Genomic DNA, 21,893 nt, shown 5'->3' on the forward strand with positions numbered 1-21,893 from the left:
TGAGATGTGCCTAGACGGTGGTAGGAGCTAGGGGTTAAAGAGGATGAGATCTGAGATGTGCCTAGACCGTGGAAGGAAATAGGGGTTAATGAGGATGAGATCTGAGATGTGCCTAGACCGTGGTAGGAGATAGGGGTTAATGAGGATGAGTTCTGAGATGTGCCTAGACCGTGGTAGGAGATAGGGGTTAGTGAGGATGAGATCTGAGATGTGCCTAGACGGTGGTAGGACCTAGGGGTCAATGAAGATGATATCTGAGATGTGCCTAGATGGTGGTAGGAACTAGAGGTTAATGAGGAAGAGATCTGAGATGTGCCTAGACCGTGGTAGGAAAAGGGGTTAATGAGGATGAGTTCTGAGATGTGCCTAGACCGTGGTAGGAGATAGGGGTTAATGAGAATGAGATCTGAGATGTGCCTAGACCGTGGTAGGAGCTAGGGGTTAATGAGGATGAGATCTGAGATGTGCCTAGATGGTGGTCGGAACTAGGGGTTAAAGAGGATGAGATCTGAGATGTGCCTAGACCATGGTAGGAGATAGGGGTTAATGAGGATGAGATCTGAGATGTGCCTAGACAGTGGTAGGACCTAGGGGTTAATGAGGATGAGTTCTGAGATGTGCCTAGATGGTGGTAGGAGCTAGGGGTTAATGAAGATGAGTTCTGAGATGTGCCTAGACAGGTGGTAGGAACTAGAGGTTAATGAGGATGAGTTCTGAGATGTGCCTAGACCGTGGTCGGAGATAGGGGTTAATGAGGATGAGATCTGAGATGTGCCTAGACGGTGGTATGAGCTAGGGGTTAATGAGGATGAGTTCTGAGATGTGCCTAGACCGTGGTAGTAGCTAGAGGTTAATGAGGAATGTGCTGTTAGATGTGCCTAGACCGTGGTAGGAGATAGGGGTTTATGAGGATGACATCTGAGATGTGCCTAGATGGTGGTAGGAACTAGAGGTTAATGAGGATGAGATCTGAGATGTGCCTAGACCGTGGTAGGAGGTAGGGGTTAATGAGGAGGAGTTCTGAGATGTGCCTAGACCGTGGTAGTAGGTAGGGGTTAATGAGGATGAGATCTGAGATGTGCCTAGACTGTGGTAGGAGATAGGGGTTAATGAGGATGAGATCTGAGATGTGCCTAGACAGTGGTAGGAGCTAGGGGTTAAAGAGGATGAGATCTGAGATGTGCCTAGACTGTGGTAGGAGCTAGGGGTTAATGAGGATGTGATCTGAGATGTTCCTAGATGGTGGTAGGAACTAGAGGTTAATGAGGAAGAGATCTGAGATGTGCCTAGACCGTGGTAGGAAAAGGGGTTAATGAGGATGAGTTCTGAGATGTGCCTAGACCGTGGTAGGAGATAGGGGTTAATGAGAATGAGATCTGAGATGTGCCTAGACCGTGGTAGGAGCTAGGGGTTAATGAGGATGAGATCTGAGATGTGCCTAGATGGTGGTAGGACCTAGGGGTTAAAGAGGATGAGATCTGAGATGTGCCTAGACTGTGGTAGAAGATAGGGGTCAATGAGGATGAGTTCTGAGATGTGCCTAGACCGTGGTAGGAGATAGGGGTTAATGAGGATGAGATCTGAGATGTGCCTAGACAGTGGTAGGACCTAGGGGTTAATGAGGATGAGTTCTGAGATGTGCCTAGATGGTGGTAGGAGCTAGGGGTTAATGAGGATGAGTTCTGAGATGTGCCTAGACAGGTGGTAGGAACTAGAGGTTAATGAGGATGAGTTCTGAGATGTGCCTAGACCGTGGTAGGAAATAGGGGTTAATGAGGATGAGATCTGAGATGTGCCTAGACGGTGGTAGGAGCTAGGGGTTAATGAGGATGAGTTCTGAGATGTGCCTAGACCGTGGTAGTAGCTAGAGGTTAATGAGGAATGTGCTGTTAGATGTGCCTAGACCGTGGTAGGAGATAGGGGTTTATGAGGATGACATCTGAGATGTGCCTAGATGGTGGTAGGAACTAGAGGTTAATGAGGATGAGATCTGAGATGTGCCTAGACCGTGGTAGGAGGTAGGGGTTAATGAGGAGGAGTTCTGAGATGTGCCTAGACCATGGTAGTAGGTAGGGGTTAATGAGGATGAGATCTGAGATCTGAGATGTGCCTAGACTGTGGTAGGAGATAGGGGTTAATGAGGAGGAGTTCTGAGATGTGCCTAGACCATGGTAGTAGGTAGGGGTTAATGAGGATGAGATCTGAGATGTGCCTAGACTGTGGTAGGAGATAGGGGTTAAAGAGGATGAGATCTGAGATGTGCCTAGACTGTGGTAGGAGCTAGGGGTTAATGAGGAGGAGTTCTGAGATGTGCCTAGACCATGGTAGTAGGTAGGGGTTAATGAGGATGAGATCTGAGATGTGCCTAGACTGTGGTAGGAGATAGGGGTTAATGAGGATGAGATCTGAGATGTGCAGACAGTGGTAGGAGCTAGGGGTTAAAGAGGATGAGATCTGAGATGTGCAGACAGTGGTAGGAGCTAGGGGTTAAAGAGGATGAGATCTGAGATGTTCCTAGACGGAGGTATGAGATAGGGGTTAATGAGGACGAGATCTGAGATGTGCCTAGACGGTGGTAGGAGCTAGGGGTTAATGAGGATGAGATCTGAGATGTGCCTAGATGGAGGTAGGAGCTAGGGGTTATTGAGGATGAGTTCTGAGTTGTGCCTAGACCGTGGTAGGAGATAGGGGTTAATGAGGATGAGTTCTGAGATGTGCCTAGACGGTGGTAGGAGATAGGGGTTAATGAGGATGAGATCTGAGATGTGCCTAGACGGTGGTAGGAGATAGGGGTTAATGAGGATGAGATCTGAGATGTGCCTAGACGGTGGTAGGAGCTAGGGGTTAATGAGGATGAGATCTGAGATGTGCCTAGACCGTGGTAGGGACTAGGGGCTAATGAGGATGAGATCTGAGACGTGCCTAGACCGTGGTAGGAGATAGGGGTTAATGAGGATGAGATCTGAGATATACCTAGACAGTGGTAGGAGCTAGGGGTTAATGAGGATGAGATCTGAGATGTGCCTAGACGGAGGTAGGAGCTATGGGTTATTGAGGATGAGTTCTGAGATGTGCCTAGACCGTGGTAGGAGATAGGGGTTAATGAGGATGAGATCTGAGATGTGCCTAGACGGTGGTAGGAGATAGGGGTTAATGAGGATGAGATCTGAGATGTGCCTAGACGGTGGTTGTAGCTAGGGGTTAATGAGGATGAGATCTGAGATGTGCCTAGACCGTGGTAGGGGCTAAGGGTTAATGAGGATGACATCTGAGATGTGCCTAGATGGTGGTAGGAGCTAGGGGTTAATGAGGATGAGATCTGAGATGTGCCTAGACCGTGGTAGGGACTAGGGGCTAATGAGGATGAGATCTGAGACGTGCCTAGACCGTGGTAGGAGATAGGGGTTAATGAGGATGAGATCTGAGATATACCTAGACAGTGGTAGGAGCTAGGGGTTAATGAGGATGAGATCTGAGATGTGCCTAGACGGAGGTAGGAGCTATGGGTTATTGAGGATGAGTTCTGAGATGTGCCTAGACCGTGGTAGGAGATAGGGGTTAATGAGGATGAGATCTGAGATGTGCCTAGACGGTGGTAGGAGATAGGGGTTAATGAGGATGAGATCTGAGATGTGCCTAGACGGTGGTTGTAGCTAGGGGTTAATGAGGATGAGATCTGAGATGTGCCTAGACCGTGGTAGGGGCTAGGGGTTAATGAGGATGAGATCTGAGACGTGCCTAGACCGTGGTAGGAGCTAGGGGTTAATGAGGATGAGATCTGAGATATACCTAGACAGTGGTAGGAGCTAGGGGTTAATGAGGAATGTGCTGTTAGATGCGCCTAGACCGTGGTAGGCTCTAGGGGTTAATGAGGAATATGCTGTTAGATGCTGCAGATGCATAGTGCTTGTAGATGAATAGATACTATAGCCCTATCTGGGCATATTTACTAATCTAGCAAGGGTGCTAGCAACTAAAGCTAAACCAATGACTGCTATCTTCCATACTTACTGTATCACCTCATCGGGAGCTGCTATCTTCCATACTTACTGTATCACATCACCGGGAGCTGCTTCTCCCAGAATGCAACTGGAGAAAATATAATGAGCCCTTGATTTTGTAGTGCTCTAAACTTTCTGTATATGATGGGAATGTATTAGAACCTGGAGGTTGCTTTCTAGAAATTTTTTGAATATGGCAAATGTATGAAAATACTCAATGGAAGAAAGAAAGCTTCCATCATAAGTAACTGATTATTATATTTTAATCCTGCTCCACTGTAACCGGATTATTATCTTTCAATCCTGCTCTAAAATAACCGGATTATTATATTTCAATCCTGCTCCAAAATAACCTGAATATTATATTTTAATCCTGCTCCAGAATAACCTGAATATTATATTTTAATCCTGCTCCAAAATAACCTGAATATTATATTTTAATCCTGCTCCAGAATAACCTGAATATTATATTTTAATCCTGCTCCAGAATAACCTGAATATTATCTTTTAATCCTGCTCCAAAATAACCTGATTATTATATTTTAATCCTGCTCCAAAATAACCTGATTATTATATTTTAATCCTGCTCCAAAATAACCAGATTATTATATTTTAATCCTGCTCCAAAATAACCCCATTATTATCTTCCAATTCTGCTCCAAAATAACCAGATTATTATATTTTAATCCTGTACCAAAATAACCTGATTATTATCTTTAAATCCTGCTCCAAAATAACTTGATTATTATCTTTCAATCCTGCTCCAAAATAACCTGAATATTATCTTTTAATCCTGCTCCAAAATAACCTGACTATTATATTTAAATCCTGCTCCAAAATAACTATGTGAATTAAGGTCTTTTTTTCATCCATGCCCACCTCTGTTACTCTTTCTCAATCGTCCTAATTTCACCATTACAGAGATGATGTTGAGGAAGGTAGTCCCCCATTCCATGAACCTCATTATAGCTGTGTTTTTCATTACCGTAACGGCATGGATGAAGGATGACCTTTCCGCATATAAAGGATCTTTCTTTGCCCCTTTGAGATCTTGTCTGAAAAGCTTATTTTATTAACCTATAAAGGAATGATTACAGGAATGATGCAGAAAGTTGATCACTGTTACAGCTTCTTTAGCTCTCACATTGGGGTGTTATTTAATATAATACTGTATATCAATTATATATCGTTATAGTTCATATTCATATTTACCTGTTTTCTTCAACTGTACTTCTGGCCACATTTACTGTAATTTATGGTGTATTACACTGGTCATAAACACCTCAATTTGGGTGAATGAATGTTCTGCAGAGCAGTGCCTAGTTAACTGAATGTGTAGTGAATGTGCTAGCAGGCACCAGGGTTGTAAACTTCTGGGAACTTTCACAAAGTTTCCAGTTTTTTTTCTTCATAAATCCCATTGGAAGATTTCTGGAACATTCCGGAACTTTGCAACCCTAGCAGGCACCGACAGCTTGTCCTGAGCTTATGTACAGTATATATCACTCATCATGATATCTATTCTGCTCTTGCTTTGGACGCTTGCTGCATGCAGAGGCCTATGAAGAGGAAGGTATGTGTATTCAAGTTCTTAAAGTTGTATGTGTACTTCTGATTGGACAGACTGCACTGTGTCAGTCTCCTCTCCCAGTTCAGGAGATTTACGGTATCGCAAGACTGGAGAAAGAGACCCTGTCCATGAGTCCATGTGCTCCAGCAGCAAAATACTGGCCAAATTTAGTCTCCTGCTAAATATCTTTCCCCATACTCCCAACAAATGAATGAAAGTCAAGGCCTGAGTAATCTCAGAACCAAGAACCAAATCTCGCGTGAATAGTCTGTCATGCGAAACTACGGTCTGAGTGGCCTTATGAGAAAGGTCAGCAAACAGACTTGTTGTGACAGCGTGAGAAAGGGTGACGGAATATGAAATGCTGCAGTGACTCCTATGTTCATGTCTGCTTTGTCTGCTTCTCTTCCTGCATGACATTCTGCCAAACCAGTCGAGGAAGGAGAACAAGATGGTACTTTGTATTTCTCTGACTGCAAGAGTGTTGCTGTTGCTTTGCTTGTGGTTTCTACCTGTTTGAGTGTGAAGGTCAAGCCAAAATCTAATCACAATGTCAACGATGTTTCGCTATTTATTGACAATTCATTGTAATTTCTTATTTAATAATATTTCTACCACCAACTTGACTTTTGGAATAGAATTAACATGTATCATCCAAGTACAGAATTCAGTCTTGGATTGTAGAAAGAGTCTAATTCTGACAATGAAGTAGTTATAATGAAGAAAAAAAGAGAATGGAACTCATAAATAGCATAGAGATCCTACATAGTAAATAGTAAGGTATTGTTCTTGTCCTACTCATCCTTACAAGCACCTATACTGTACATGTCTGTTATTATACATGTTATACAACTTTTTTCACTAACACATACCAAATTAACATTGTGAAATTGAAAGTAAAACCTACAAACGGTTTACTTTTCCTATTATAATAATAATTTGTTATTATTTTTACAAGTTAAAAGTAGCCTGAAACTGCGGCCCAGAGGTGTAACACCAAGTGTGTCCACACGGATATGTCCCCTTGATTAACTAAACCTCCATTTGGGTCTGTTGCTTGAGATCCTTGTCACTGTATGTGATATCTCTAACACTGTAATATATTCTTCCCCCTTTTACGATGTTCTTACTGAACAGAGGAGAAGCCCAAGTTCAAGTGAGTAGAAGTTATATCCAACATTCATGTCAAACCAACCAGTTCAAGCTGTGTATGTGTGTTCATCAGGGTTGGGATCAATTCAGTCCATTCAGGAAGTAAACTGAAATTCCAATTCCAATTGTCCTAATTGAAAAATCAAGTGAAGGAGGAATTGAACAAATTGGAATTGCTAGAATTTTAGGTTTACTTGGTGAATTGACTGAATTGAAATGGAATTGACCAGAAGTCCAGAACCCTGTCTTCCACATGTTTGTAACCCTGTAGCTTGTATGCTAAATGTTTTATAAGTCCAGAACCCTGGCTTCCACATGTTTGTAACCCTGTAGCTTATATGCTAAATGTTTTATAAGGACAGAACCCTGTCTTCCACATGTTTGTAACCCTGTAGCTTATATGCTAAATGTTTTATAAGTCCAGAACCCTGGCTTCCACATGTTTGTAACCCTGTAGCTTGTATGCTAAATGTTTTATAAGGACAGAACCCTGGCTTCCACATGTTTGTAACCCTGTAGCTTATATGTTAAATGTTTTATAAGTCCAGAACCCTGTCTTCCACATGTTTGTAACCCTGTAGCTTGTATGTTAAATGTTTTATAAGTCCAGAACCCTGTCTTCCACATGTTTGTAACCCTGTAGCTTATATGCTAAATGTTTTATAAGGACAGAACCCTGTCTTCCACATGTTTGTAACCCTGTAGCTTATATGCTAAATGTTTTATAAGGACAGAACCCTGTCTTCCACATGTTTGTAACCCTGTAGCTTGTATGTTAAATGTTTTATAAGTCCAGAACCCTGTCTTCCACATGTTTGTAACCCTGTAGCTTATATGCTAAATGTTTTATAAGGACAGAACCCTGTCTTCCACATGTTTGTAACCCTGTAGCTTATATGCTAAATGTTTTATAAGGACAGAACCCTGTCTTCCACATGTTTGTAACCCTGTAGCTTGTATGCTAAATGTTTTATAAGGACAGAACCCTGTCTTCCACATGTTTGTAACCCTGTAGCTTATATGCTAAATGTTTTATAAGGACAGAACCCTGTCTTCCACATGTTTGTAACCCTGTAGCTTATATGCTAAATGTTTTATAAGTCCAGAACCCTGTCTTCCACATGTTTGTAACCCTGTAGCTTATATGCTAAATGTTTTATAAGGACAGAACCCTGTCTTCCACATGTTTGTAACCCTGTAGCTTGTATGTTAAATGTTTTATAAGTCCAGAACCCTGTCTTCCACATGTTTGTAACCCTGTAGCTTATATGTTAAATGTTTTATAAGGACAGTACCAACAGTGGCAACGCCAGAACCCGGTGAATTTTGCTGCATTGTCCTAAAGCATTAGATTTAACTTACGTGGCATCTTTTGACATTCCATAGAGTCCCTAAGGTCCCTGATGGTGAGAAGGTGGACTTTGACGTAAGTACACTATAAATTCTTCTTCCTAAATCCTGTTTCATGAACTAAAACATTCTTGGCCAAAAGAAAGCAACCGTTTAGGTCTGGTACAGTCATACTACACTTGAGGTAATCTCTCTCTAACTTTGTTGTTTAACAGGACCTCCATAAGAAGCGTCAGAACAAAGACCTGATTGAGCTGCAGGGGCTGATCGACGTCCACTTTGAGAACAGGAAGAAGGAGGAGGAGGAGCTTATTGCCCTCAAGTCCAGAATTGTGAGCTGTTTTTACCTCGCCTTTACAGCTGTAAACACAGGTGTAAATACCAGGGTTTGGGGTCAAATCCATTTAAATTGCAGACCATTCAGGAAGTACTCTGCAATTACAACTACAATTCTCTTCTATTCTATTCTTTTCAATTAGGAAAATTTGGAATTGGAGTTGGAATTTGGTTAACGTTCTGAATTGACTGGAATTGAAATGGAATTGACCCCAACCCTGGTAGAACCAGGTATAAATACAGGAGTAGAAACTATGCGTGACTTGCGGAATGGAGCCCAAACTAATACATAGGTCGATGTTGACCTTTTGGGAATTTTGGGCTTCTCTCTTGAAGAACTTCTAGAACATCATTTCTATCCTTTAGCCCAAGCAACAAGGTTACAGTAAACCATGTCTTCTGGTGGCAGACCTGTAAACAACCTATCTCTTAGCCCAAGTAACAAGGTTACAGTAAACCATGCCTTCTGGTAGTAGACCTGTAAACAACCTATCTCTTAGTCCAAGTAACAAGGTTACAGTAAACCATGTCTTCTGGTAGCAGACCTGTAAACAACCTATCTCTTAGTCCAAGTAGCAAGGTTACAGTAAACCATGCCTTCTGGTAGTAGACCTGTAAACAACCTATCTCTTAGTCCAAGTAACAAGGTTACAGTAAACCATGTCTTCTGGTAGCAGACCTGTAAACAACCTATCTCTTAGTCCAAGTAGCAAGGTTACAGTAAACCATGCCTTCTGGTAGTAGACCTGTAAACAACCTATCTCTTAGTCCAAGTAACAAGGTTACAGTAAACCATGTCTTCTGGTAGCAGACCTGTAAACAACCTATCTCTTAGTCCAAGTAACAAGGTTACAGTAAACCATGCCTTCTGGTAGCAGACCTGTAAACAACCTATCTCTTAGCCCAAGTAACAAGGTTACAGTAAACCATGTCTTCTGATAGCAGACCTGTAAACAACCTATCTCTTAGCCCAAGTAACAAGGTTACAGTAAACCATGTCTTCTGGTAGCAGACCTGTAAACAACCTATCGCTTAGCCCAAGTAACAAGGTTACAGTAAACCATGTCTTCTGGTAGCAGACCTGTAAACAGCTGTGTATGTGGTTCTATTCCTCTCCTCCAGGAGAAACGTAGGTCAGAGAGGGCTGAGATCCAGAGGGTACGCACAGAGAAGGACAAGGAACGCCAGGCCAGACGTGAGGTCTGTATAACCTAAACTCTGCAGGCAAACACATGAATTCATTCAACATTTGGTTGCTTAACGTGGGTGTTGTGGTTGCTTAACGTGGGTGTTGTGGTTACTTGACGTGGGTGTTGTGGTTGCTTAACGTGGGTGTTGTGGTTACTTAACGTGGGTGTTGTGGTTACTTGACGTGGGTGTTGTGGTTACTTGACATGGGTGTTGTGGTTGCTTAACGTGGGTGTTGTGGTTGCTTAACGTGGGTGTTGTGGTTGCTTAACGTGGGTGTTGTTTCTTAACATGGGTGTTGTGGTTACTTGACGTGAGTGTTGTGGTTGCTTAACGTGGGTGTTGTGGTTGATTAACGTCAGTGTTGTGGTTACTTAACGTGGGTGTTGTGGTTGCTTAACGTCAGTGTTGTGGTTACTTAACGTGGGTGTTGTGGTTGCTTAATGTGGGTGTTGTGGTTGCTTAACGTGGGTGTTGTGGTTGCTTAACGTGGGTGTTGTGGTTGCTTAACGTGGGTGTTGTGGTTGCTTAACGTGGGTGTTGTGGTTGATTGTACAGGAGGAGAGGCTGAAGAAGGAGGAGATGGATCAAAGGAGAAAGGCTGATGATGACGCTAAGAAGAAGTCAGCTCTGACCAACATGGGCTCCAGCTATAGCAGCTCCCTGCAGAAGGTCAGGTGACCTCCACACACACCACGCTAAACACAAATCCAGGGCCTCTCAAAATGCTCCTCGTTTCCTACATATTATTTTATTTCACTAGGCAAGTCAGTTAAGAGCAAATTCTTATTTACAATGAAGGCCTATCCCTGCCAAACCATAACCCGGACGACACTGGGCCAATTGTGCGCCACTCTATGGGACTCCCAATCACGGCCGGTTGTAATAGAGCCTGGAATTGAACCAGGGTCTGTAGTGTTGGCTCTAGCACTGACGTGCCATGCCATGCCGTGCCATGCCGTGCCATGCCGTGCCATGCCGTGCCATGCCGTGCCATGCCGTACCTTAGACCGCTGCGCCACTCGGGAGTACACTGCCTTGTTCCCTACATATAGAGTGCACGACCTTGTTCCCTACATATAGAGTGCACTACCTTGTTCCCTACATATAGAGTGTACTACCTTGTTCCCTACATATAGAGTGTACTACCTTGTTCCCTACATATAGAGTGCACTACATTGTTCCCTACATATAGAGTGCACTACATTGTTCCCTACATATAGAGTGCACTACCTTGTTCCCTACATATAGAGTGCACTACCTTGTTCCCTACATATAGAGTGCACTACATTGTTCCCTACATATAGAGTGCACTACATTGTTCCCTACATATAGAGTGTACTACCTTGTTCCCTACATATAGAGTGTACTACCTTGTTCCCTACATATAGAGTGCACTACCTTGTTCCCTACATATAGAGTGCACTACATTGTTCCCTACATATAGAGTGCACTACATTGTTCTCTACATATAGAGTGCACTACCTTGTTCCCTACATATAGAGTGCACTACCTTGTTCCCTACATATAGAGTGCACTACCTTGTTCCCTACATATAGAGTGCACTACCTTGTTCCCTACATATAGAGTGCACTACCTTGTTCCCTACATATAGAGTGCACTACATTGTTCCCTACATATAGAGTGCACTACATTGTTCTCTACATATAGAGTGCACTACCTTGTTCCCTACATATAGAGTGCACTACCTTGTTCCCTACATATAGAGTGCACTACCTTGTTCCCTACATATAGAGTGCACTACCTTGTTCCCTACATATAGAGTGCACTACCTTGTTCCCTACATATAGAGTGCACTACCTTGTTCCCTACATATAGAGTGCACTACATTGTTCCCTACATATAGAGTGCACTACCTTGTTCCCTACATATAGAGTGTACTACCTTGTTCCCTACATATAGAGTGCACTACATTGTTCCCTACATATAGAGTGTATTACCTTGTTCCCTACATATAGAGTGTACTATCTTGTTCCCTACATATAGAGTGCACTACATTGTTCCCTACATATAGAGTGCACTACCTTGTTCCCTACATATAGAGTGCACTACCTTGTTCCCTACATATAGAGTGCACTACCTTGTTCCCTACATATAGAGTGTACTACATTGTTCCCTACATATAGAGTGCACTACCTTGTTCCCTACATATAGAGTTTACTACCTTGTTCCCTACATATAGAGTGTACTACCTTGTTCCCTACATATAGAGTGTACTACCTTGTTCCCTACATATAGAGTGTACTACCTTGTTCCCTACATATAGAGTGCACTACCTTGTTCCCTACATATAGAGTGTACTACCTTGTTCCCTACATATAGAGTGTACTACCTTGTTCCCTACATATAGAGTGTACTACCTTGTTCCCTACATATAGAGTGCACTACCTTATTCCCTACATATAGAGTGTACTACCTTGTTCCCTACATATAGAGTGCACTACATTGTTCCCTACATATAGAGTGTACTACCTTGTTCCCTACATATAGAGTGCACTACATTGTTCCCTACATATAGAGTGCACTACCTTGTTCCCTACATATAGACGGCACTACCTTGTTCCCTACATATAGAGTGTACTACCTTGTTCCCTACATATAGAGTGCACTACATTGTTCCCTACATATAGATTGCACTACATTATTCCCTACATATAGAGTGCACTACCTTGTTCCCTACATATAGAGTGTACTACCTTGTTCCCTACATATAGAGTGCACTACATTGTTCCCTACATATAGAGTGTACTAAATTGTTCCCTACATATAGAGTGCACTACATTGTTCCCTACATATAGAGTGCACTACCTTGTTCCCTACATATAGAGTGCACTACCTTGTTCCCTACATATAGAGTGCACTACATTGTTCCCTACATATAGAGTGCACTACCTTGTTCCCTACATATAGAGTGTACTACATTGTTCCCTACATATAGAGTGCACTACCTTGTTCCCTACATATAGAGTGTACTACCTTGTTCCCTACATATAGAGTGTACTACCTTGTTCCCTACATATAGAGTGCACTACCTTGTTCCCTACATATAGAGTGCACTACCTTGTTCCCTACATATAGAGTGTACTACCTTGTTCCCTACATATAGAGTGTACTACCTTGTTCCCTACATATAGAGTGCACTACCTTGTTCCCTACATATAGAGTGCACTACATTGTTCCCTACATATAGAGTGCACTACATTGTTCCCTACATATAGAGTGCACTACATTGTTCCCTACATATAGAGTGCACTACATTGTTCCCTACATATAGAGTGCACTACCTTGTTCCCTACATATAGAGTGCACTACCTTGTTCCCTACATATAGAGTGCACTACCTTGTTCCCTACATATAGAGTGCACTACCTTGTTCCCTACATATAGAGTGCACTACATTGTTCCCTACATATAGAGTGCACTACCTTGTTCCCTACATATAGAGTGTACTACCTTGTTCCCTACATATAGAGTGCACTACCTTGTTCCCTACATATAGAGTGTACTACCTTGTTCCCTACATATAGAGTGTACTACCTTGTTCCCTACATATAGAGTGCACTACCTTGTTCCCTACATATAGAGTGCACTACCTTGTTCCCTACATATAGAGTGCACTACATTGTTCCCTACATATAGAGTGCACTACCTTGTTCCCTACATATAGAGTGTACTACATTGTTCCCTACATATAGAGTGCACTACATTGTTCCCTACATATAGAGTGCACTACCTTGTTCCCTACATATAGAGTGCACTACCTTGTTCCCTACATATAGAGTGCACTACCTTGTTCCCTACATATAGAGTGCACTACCTTGTTCCCTACATATAGAGCGCACTACCTTGTTCCCTACATATAGAGTGCACTACATTGTTCCCTACATATAGAGTGCACTACCTTGTTCCCTACATATAGAGTGTACTACCTTGTTCCCTACATATAGAGTGTAGTACATTGTTCCCTACATATAGAGTGTATTACCTTGTTCCCTACATATAGAGTGTACTACCTTGTTCCCTACATATAGAGTGCACTACATTGTTCCCTACATATAGAGTGCACTACCTTGTTCCCTACATATAGAGTGCACTACCTTGTTCCCTACATATAGAGTGCACTACCTTGTTCCCTACATATAGAGTGCACTACATTGTTCCCTACATATAGAGTGCACTACCTTGTTCCCTACATTTAGAGTGTACTACCTTGTTCCCTACATATAGAGTGTACTAACTTGTTCCTTACATATAGAGTGTACTACCTTGTTCCCTACATATAGAGTGCACTACCTTGTTCCCTACATATAGAGTGTACTACCTTGTTCCCTACATATAGAGTGTACTACATTGTTCCCTACATATAGAGTGTACTACATTGTTCCCTACATATAGAGTGTACTACCTTGTTCCCTACATATAGAGTGCACTACATTGTTCCCTACATATAGAGTGTAATACCTTGTTCCCTACATATAGAGTGTAATACCTTGTTCCCTACATATAGAGTGTACTACCTTGTTCCCTACATATAGAGTGCACTACCTTGTTCCCTACATATAGAGTGTACTACCTTGTTCCCTACATATAGAGTGCACTACATTGTTCCCTACATATAGAGTGTACTACCTTGTTCCCTACATATAGAGTGCACTACATTGTTCCCTACATATAGAGTGCACTACCTTGTTCCCTACATATAGAGAGCACTACCTTGTTCCCTACATATAGAGTGTACTACCTTGTTCCCTACATATAGAGTGCACTACATTGTTCCCTACATATAGAGTGCACTACATTATTCCCTACATATAGAGTGCACTACCTTGTTCCCTACATATAGAGTGTACTACCTTGTTCCCTACATATAGAGTGCACTACAATGTTCCCTACATATAGAGTGCACTACCTTGTTCCCTACATATAGAGTGTACTACCTTGTTCCCTACATATAGAGTGCACTACCTTGTTCCCTACATATAGAGTGCACTACCTTGTTCCCTACATATAGAGTGCACTACCTTGTTCCCTACATATAGAGTGCACTACCTTGTTCCCTACATATAGAGTGCACTACCTTGTTCCCTACATATAGAGTGCACTACATTGTTCCCTACATATAGAGTGTACTACCTTGTTCCCTACATATAGAGTGCACTACCTTGTTCCCTACATATAGAGTGCACTACCTTGTTCCCTACATATAGAGTGCACTACCTTGTTCCCTACATATAGAGTGTACTACATTGTTCCCTACATATAGAGTGCACTACATTGTTCCCTACATATAGAGTGCACTACCTTGTTCCCTACATATAGAGTGCACTACCTTGTTCCCTACATATAGAGTGCACTACCTTGTTCCCTACATATAGAGTGCACTACCTTGTTCCCTACATATAGAGTGTACTACATTGTTCCCTACATATAGAGTGTACTACCTTGTTCCCTACATATAGAGTGCACTACATTGTTCCCTACATATAGAGTGCACTAACTTGTTCCCTACATATAGAGAGCACTACCTTGTTCCCTACATATAGAGTGTACTACCTTGTTCCCTACATATAGAGTGCACTACATTGTTCCCTACATATAGAGTGCACTACATTATTCCCTACATATAGAGTGCACTACATTATTCCCTACATATAGAGTGCACTACCTTGTTCCCTACATATAGAGTGTACTACCTTGTTCCCTACATATAGAGTGCACTACATTGTTCCCTACATATAGAGTGCACTACCTTGTTCCCTACATATAGAGTGTACTACCTTGTTCCCTACATATAGAGTGCACTACCTTGTTCCCTACATATAGAGTGCACTACCTTGTTCCCTACATATAGAGTGCACTACCTTGTTCCCTACATATAGAGTGCACTACCTTGTTCCCTACATATAGAGTGCACTACCTTGTTCCCTACATATAGAGTGCACTACATTGTTCCCTACATATAGAGTGTACTACCTTGTTCCCTACATATAGAGTGCACTACCTTGTTCCCTACATATAGAGTGCACTACCTTGTTCCCTACATATAGAGTGCACTACCTTGTTCCCTACATATAGAGTGTACTACATTGTTCCCTACATATAGAGTGCACTACATTGTTCCCTACATATAGAGGTGCACTACCTTGTTCCCTACATATAGAGTGCACTACCTTGTTCCCTACATATAGAGTGCACTACCTTGTTCCCTACATATAGAGTGCACTACCTTGTTCCCTACATATAGAGTGTACTACATTGTTCCCTACATATAGAGTGTACTAACTTGTTCCCTACATATAGAGTGCACTACCTTGTTCCCTACATATAGAGTGCACTACATTGTTCCCTACATATAGAGTGCACTACCTTGTTCCCTACATATAGAGTGTACTACCTTGTTCCCTACATATAGAGTGCACTACCTTGTTCCCTACATATAGAGTGCACTACCTTGTTCCCTACATATAGAGTGCACTACCTTGTTCCCTACATATAGAGTGCACTACCTTGTTCCCTACATATAGAGTGCACTACCTTGTTCCCTACATATAGAGTGCACTACCTTGTTCCTTACATATAGAGTGCACTACATTGTTCCCTACATATAGAGTGCACTACCTTGTTCCCTACATATAGAGTGCACTACCTTGTTCCCTACATATAGAGTGCACTACCTTGTTCCCTACATATAGAGTGCACAACCTTGTTCCCTACATATAGAGTGCACTACCTTGTTCCCTACATATAGAGTGTACCACATTGTTCCCTACATATAGAGTGCACTACATTGTTCCCTACATATAGAGTGCACTACATTGTTCCCTACATATAGAGTGCACTACATTGTTCCCTACATATAGAGTGCACTACATTGTTCCCTACATATAGAGTGCACTACCTTGTTCCCTACATATAGAGTGCACTACCTTGTTCCCTACATATAGAGTGCACTACCTTGTTCCCTACATATAGAGTGCAGTACATTGTTCCCTACATATAGAGTGCACTACATTGTTCCCTACATATAGAGTGCACTACCTTGTTCCCTACATATAGAGTGTACTACCTTGTTCCCTACATATAGAGTGCACTACCTTGTTCCCTACATATAGAGTGTACTACCTTGTTCCCTACATATAGAGTGTACTACCTTGTTCCCTACATATAGAGTGCACTACCTTGTTCCCTACATATAGAGTGCACTACCTTGTTCCCTACATATAGAGTGCACTACATTGTTCCCTACATATAGAGTGCACTACCTTGTTCCCTACATATAGAGTGTACTACATTGCTCCCTACATATAGAGTGCACTACATTGTCCCCTACATATAGAGTGCACTACCTTGTTCCCTACATATAGAGTGCACTACCTTGTTCCCTACATATAGAGTGCACTACCTTGTTCCCTACATATAGAGTGCACTACCTTGTTCCCTACATATAGAGTGCACTACCTTGTTCCCTACATATAGAGTGCACTACCTTGTTCCCTACATATAGAGTGCACTACATTGTTCCCTACATATAGAGTGCACTACCTTGTTCCCTACATATAGAGTGCACTACCTTGTTCCCTACATATAGAGTGCACTACCTTGTTCCCTACATATAGAGTGCACTACATTGTTCCCTACATATAGAGTGTACTACCTTGTTCCCTACATATAGAGTGCACTACCTTGTTCCCTACATATAGAGTGCACTACCTTGTTCCCTACATATAGAGTGCACTACCTTGTTCCCTACATATAGAGTGTACTACGTTGTTCCCTACATATAGAGTGTACTAAATTGTTCCCTACATATAGAGTGCACTACCTTGTTCCCTACATATAGAGTGCACTACCTTGTTCCCTACATATAGAGTGCACTACCTTGTTCCCTACATATAGAGTGCACTACCTTGTTCCCTACATATAGAGTGTACTACATTGTTCCCTACATATAGAGTGTACTACCTTGTTCCCTACATATAGAGTGTACTACCTTGTTCCCTACATATAGAGTGTACTACCTTGTTCCCTACATATAGAGTGCACTACCTTGTTCCCTACATATAGAGTGCACTACCTTGTTCCCTACATATAGAGTGCACTACCTTGTTCCCTACATCTAGAGGGCATACACCTTTTTCCCTACATATAGAGTGTACTACCTTGTTCCCTACATATGATGAGTGCTACTTACCTTGTTCCCTACCATATAGAGTGCACTTAACATTGTTTCCTACATATAGAGTGTACTACCTATGTTCCCTACAATTAGTTACTACATTGTTCCTACATATAGAGGTGACTACCTGTGCCCTACATATAGAGTGCACTACCTGTTCCCTACATATAGAGTGTACTACCTTGTTCCCTACATATAGAGGCCACTACATTGTTCCCTAATATAGAGTGCACTACCTTGTTCCCTCATATAGAGGTGCACAACATGTTCCCTACATATAGAGTGCACTACCTTGTTCCCTACATATAGAGTGCACTACTCTTGTCCCTACATATATAGTGTACTACCTTGTTCCCTACATATAGAGTGCACTACCTTGTTTCCCTTACATATAGAGTGCACTACATTGTTCCCTACATAGAGTGCACTACCTTGTTCCTACATATAGAGTGCACTACATTGTTCCCTGACATATAGAGTGTACTACATTGTTCCCTACATATAGAGTGCACTACCTTGTTCCACATATAGAGTGCACTACCTTGTTCCTACATATAGAGTGCACTACATTGTTCCCTACATATAGAGTGCACTACCTGTTCCCACATATAGAGTGCACTACCTTGTTCCCTACATATAGAGTGCACTACCTGTTCCCTACATATAGAGTGCACTACATTGTTCCCTACATATAGAGTGTACTACCTTGCTCCCTACATATAGAGTGCACTACCTTGCCTACTATAGAGTGCACTACCTTGTTCCCTACATATAGAGTGCACTACCTTGTCCCTACATATAGAGTGTACTACATTGTTCCCTACATATAGAGTGCACTACATTGTTCCTACATATAGAGTGCACTACCTTGTTCCTACATATAGAGTGCACTACCTTGTCCTACATATAGAGTGCACTACATTGTTCCTACATATAGAGTGCACTACTTGTTCCTATATAGAGTGCACTACATTGTTCCCTACATATAGAGTGTACTAAATTGTTCCCTACATATAGAGTGCACTACCTTGTTCCCTACATATAGAGTTGCACTACCTTGTTCCCTACATATAGAGTGCACTACCTTTGTTCCCTACATATAGAGTGTACTACATTGTTCCCTACATATAGAGTGCACTAACATTGTTCCCCTACATATAGAGTGCACTACCTTGTTCCATACATATAGAGTGCACTACCTTGGTTCCCTACATATAGAGTGCACTACCTTGTTCCCTACATATAGAGTGCACTACCTTGTTTCCCTACATATAGAGTGTACTACATTGTTCCCTACATATAGAGTGTACTACCTTGTTCCCTACTATAGAGTGCACTAACCTTGTTCCCTACATATAGAGTGCACTACAGTTGTTCCCTACATATAGAGTGCACTCCCTTGTTCCCTACATATAGAGTGCACTACATTGTTCCCTACATATAGAGTGCACTACCTTGTTCCCTACTATAGAGTGTACTACCTTGTTCCCTACATATAGAGTGTAGTACATTGTTCCCTACATATAGAGTGTATTACTTGTTCCTACATATAGAGTGTACAACCTTGTTCCTACATATAGAGTGCACTACATTGTTCCCTACATATAGAGTGCACTACCTTGTTCCCTACATATAGAGTGCACTACCTTGTTCCCTACATATAGAGTGCACTACCTGTTCCCTACATTAGAGTGTATACATTGTTCCCTAATATAGAGTGCACTACCTTGTTCCCTACATATAGGTGTACTACCTTGTCCTACATATAGAGTGTACTACCTTGTTCCCTACATATAGAGTGTACTACCTGTTCCCTACTATAGAGTGCATACCTTGTTCCCTACATAGAGTGTACTACCTTGTTCCTACATATAGAGTGTACTACATTGTTCCCTACATATAGAGTGTACTACATTGTTCCCTACATATAGAGTGTACTACCTTGTTCTCCATATAGAGTGCACTACATGTTCCTACATATAGAGTGTACTACCTGTTCCCTAACATATAGAGTGTAATACCTTGTTCCCTACATATAGAGTGTACTACCTGTTCCCTACTATAGAGTCACTACCTGTTCCTACATATAGAGTGTACTACCTTGTTCCTACATATAGAGGCACTACATTGTTTCCTACATATAGAGTGCATACATGTTCCCTACATATAGAGTGCACTACATTGTTCCCTACATATAGAGTGTACTACCTTGTTCCCTACATATAGAGTGTACTACCTTGTTCCCTACATATAGAGTGCACTATCCTGTTCCCTACATATAGAGTGCACTACCTTGTTCCCTACATATAGAGTGCACTACATTGTTCCCTACATATGAGTGCATACCTTGTTCCCTACATATAGAGTGCACTACCTTGTTCCCTACATATAGAGTGCACTACCTTGTTCCTTACATATAGAGTGCACTACATGTTCCTACATATAGAGTGCACTACCTTGTTCCTACATATAGAGTGCACTACCTTGTTCCCTACATATAGAGTGCACTACATTGTTCCCTACATATAGAGTGCACAACCTTGTTCCCTACATATAGAGTGCACTACCTTGTTCCCTACATATAGAGTGTACCACATTGTTCCCTACATATAGAGTGCACTACATTGTTCCCTACATATAGAGTGCACTACATTGTTCCCTACATATAGAGTGCACTACATTGTTCCTACATATAGAGTGCACTACATTGTTCCCTACATATAGAGTGCACTACCCTTGTTCCCTTACATATAGAGTGCACACTACCTTGTTCCCTACATTATAGAGTGCAGTACATTGTTCCCTACATATAGAGTGCACTACATTGTTCCCTACATATAGAGTGCACTACATTGTTCCCTACATATAGAGTGTACTACCTTGTTCCCTACATATAGAGTGCACTACCTGTTCCCTACATATAGAGTGTACTACCTTGTTCCCTACATATAGAGTGTACTACCTTGTTCCCTACATATAGAGTGCACTACCTTGTTCCCTACATATAGAGTTGCACTACACTTGTTCCCACTATAGAGTGCACTACCTTGTTCCCTACATATAGAGTGCACTACATTGTTCACAACATTTAGAGTGCACTACCTTGTTCCCTACATATAGAGTGTACTACATTGCTCCCTACATATAGAGTGCACTACATTGTCCCCTACATATAGAGTGCACTACCTTGTTCCCTACATATAGAGTGCACTACCTTGTTCCCTACATATAGAGTGCACTACCTTGTTCCCTACATATAGAGTGCACTACCTTGTTCCCTACATATAGAGTGCACTACCTTGTTCCCTACATATAGAGTGCACTACCTTGTTCCCTACATATAGAGTGCACTACATTGTTCCCTACATATAGAGTGCCTACTTGTTCCTACATATAGAGTGTACTACCTTGTTCCCTACATATAGAGTGTAGTACATTGTTCCCTACATATAGAGTGTATTACCTTGTTCCCTACATATAGAGTGTACTACCTTGTTCCCTACATATAGAGTGTACTACCTTGTTCCCTACATATAGAGTGTACTACCTTGTTCCCTACATATAGAGTGCCTACCTTGTTCCCTACCATATAGAGTGCACTACATTGTTTCCCTACATATAGAGTGCACTACCTTGTTCCCTACATATAGAGTGTACTACCTTGTCCCTACATATAGAGTGCACTACCTGTTCCCTACATATAGAGTGTACTACCTTGTTCCCTACATATAGAGTGCACTACCTTGTTCCCTACATATAGAGTGCACTACCTTGTTCCCTACATATAGAGTGCACTACCTTGTTCCCTACATATAGAGTGCACTACCTTGTTCCCTACATATAGAGGGCACTACCTTGTTCCCTACATATATAGTGCTACTACCTTGTTCCCTACATATAGAGTGCACTACCTTGTTCCCTACATATAGAGTGCACTACATTGTTCCCTACATATAGAGTTCACTACCTGTTCCCTACTATAGAGTGCACTACCATTGTTCCCTACTATAGTATTGTTCCCTAATATAGAGTGCACTACCTTGTTCCCTACATATAGAGTGCACTACATTGTTCCCTACATATAGAGTGCACTACTTGTT

The 21,893-nt window shown here is 41.8% G+C and overlaps 1 protein-coding gene across 16 annotated transcripts in view; it reads left to right on the forward strand.

The window, feature by feature from the left end:
* Window positions 1–21,893, forward strand: part of LOC115203610 (troponin T, fast skeletal muscle isoforms) — a 66,635-nt gene that overhangs the window by 27,800 nt on the left and 16,942 nt on the right. For 6 of the 16 annotated variants that reach the window (XM_029768420.1, XM_029768421.1, XM_029768431.1 and 3 more), the window contains 7 exons: window positions 5,557–5,574; window positions 6,005–6,025; window positions 6,709–6,727; window positions 8,110–8,149; window positions 8,289–8,405; window positions 9,532–9,609; window positions 10,156–10,269. In XM_029768420.1, the coding sequence (XP_029624280.1) occupies window positions 5,557–5,574; window positions 6,005–6,025; window positions 6,709–6,727; window positions 8,110–8,149; window positions 8,289–8,405; window positions 9,532–9,609; window positions 10,156–10,269 (407 nt within the window). The remainder of the gene's footprint in view (window positions 1–5,556; window positions 5,575–6,004; window positions 6,026–6,708; window positions 6,728–8,109; window positions 8,150–8,288; window positions 8,406–9,531; window positions 9,610–10,155; window positions 10,270–21,893) is intronic. The other 10 variants (XM_029768428.1, XM_029768435.1, XM_029768429.1 and 7 more) reach the window with 3 other exon arrangements.

Source organism: Salmo trutta, chromosome 12 (assembly GCF_901001165.1).
Source record: "Salmo trutta chromosome 12, fSalTru1.1, whole genome shotgun sequence".
NCBI classification, from domain to species: Eukaryota; Metazoa; Chordata; class Actinopteri; order Salmoniformes; family Salmonidae; genus Salmo; species Salmo trutta.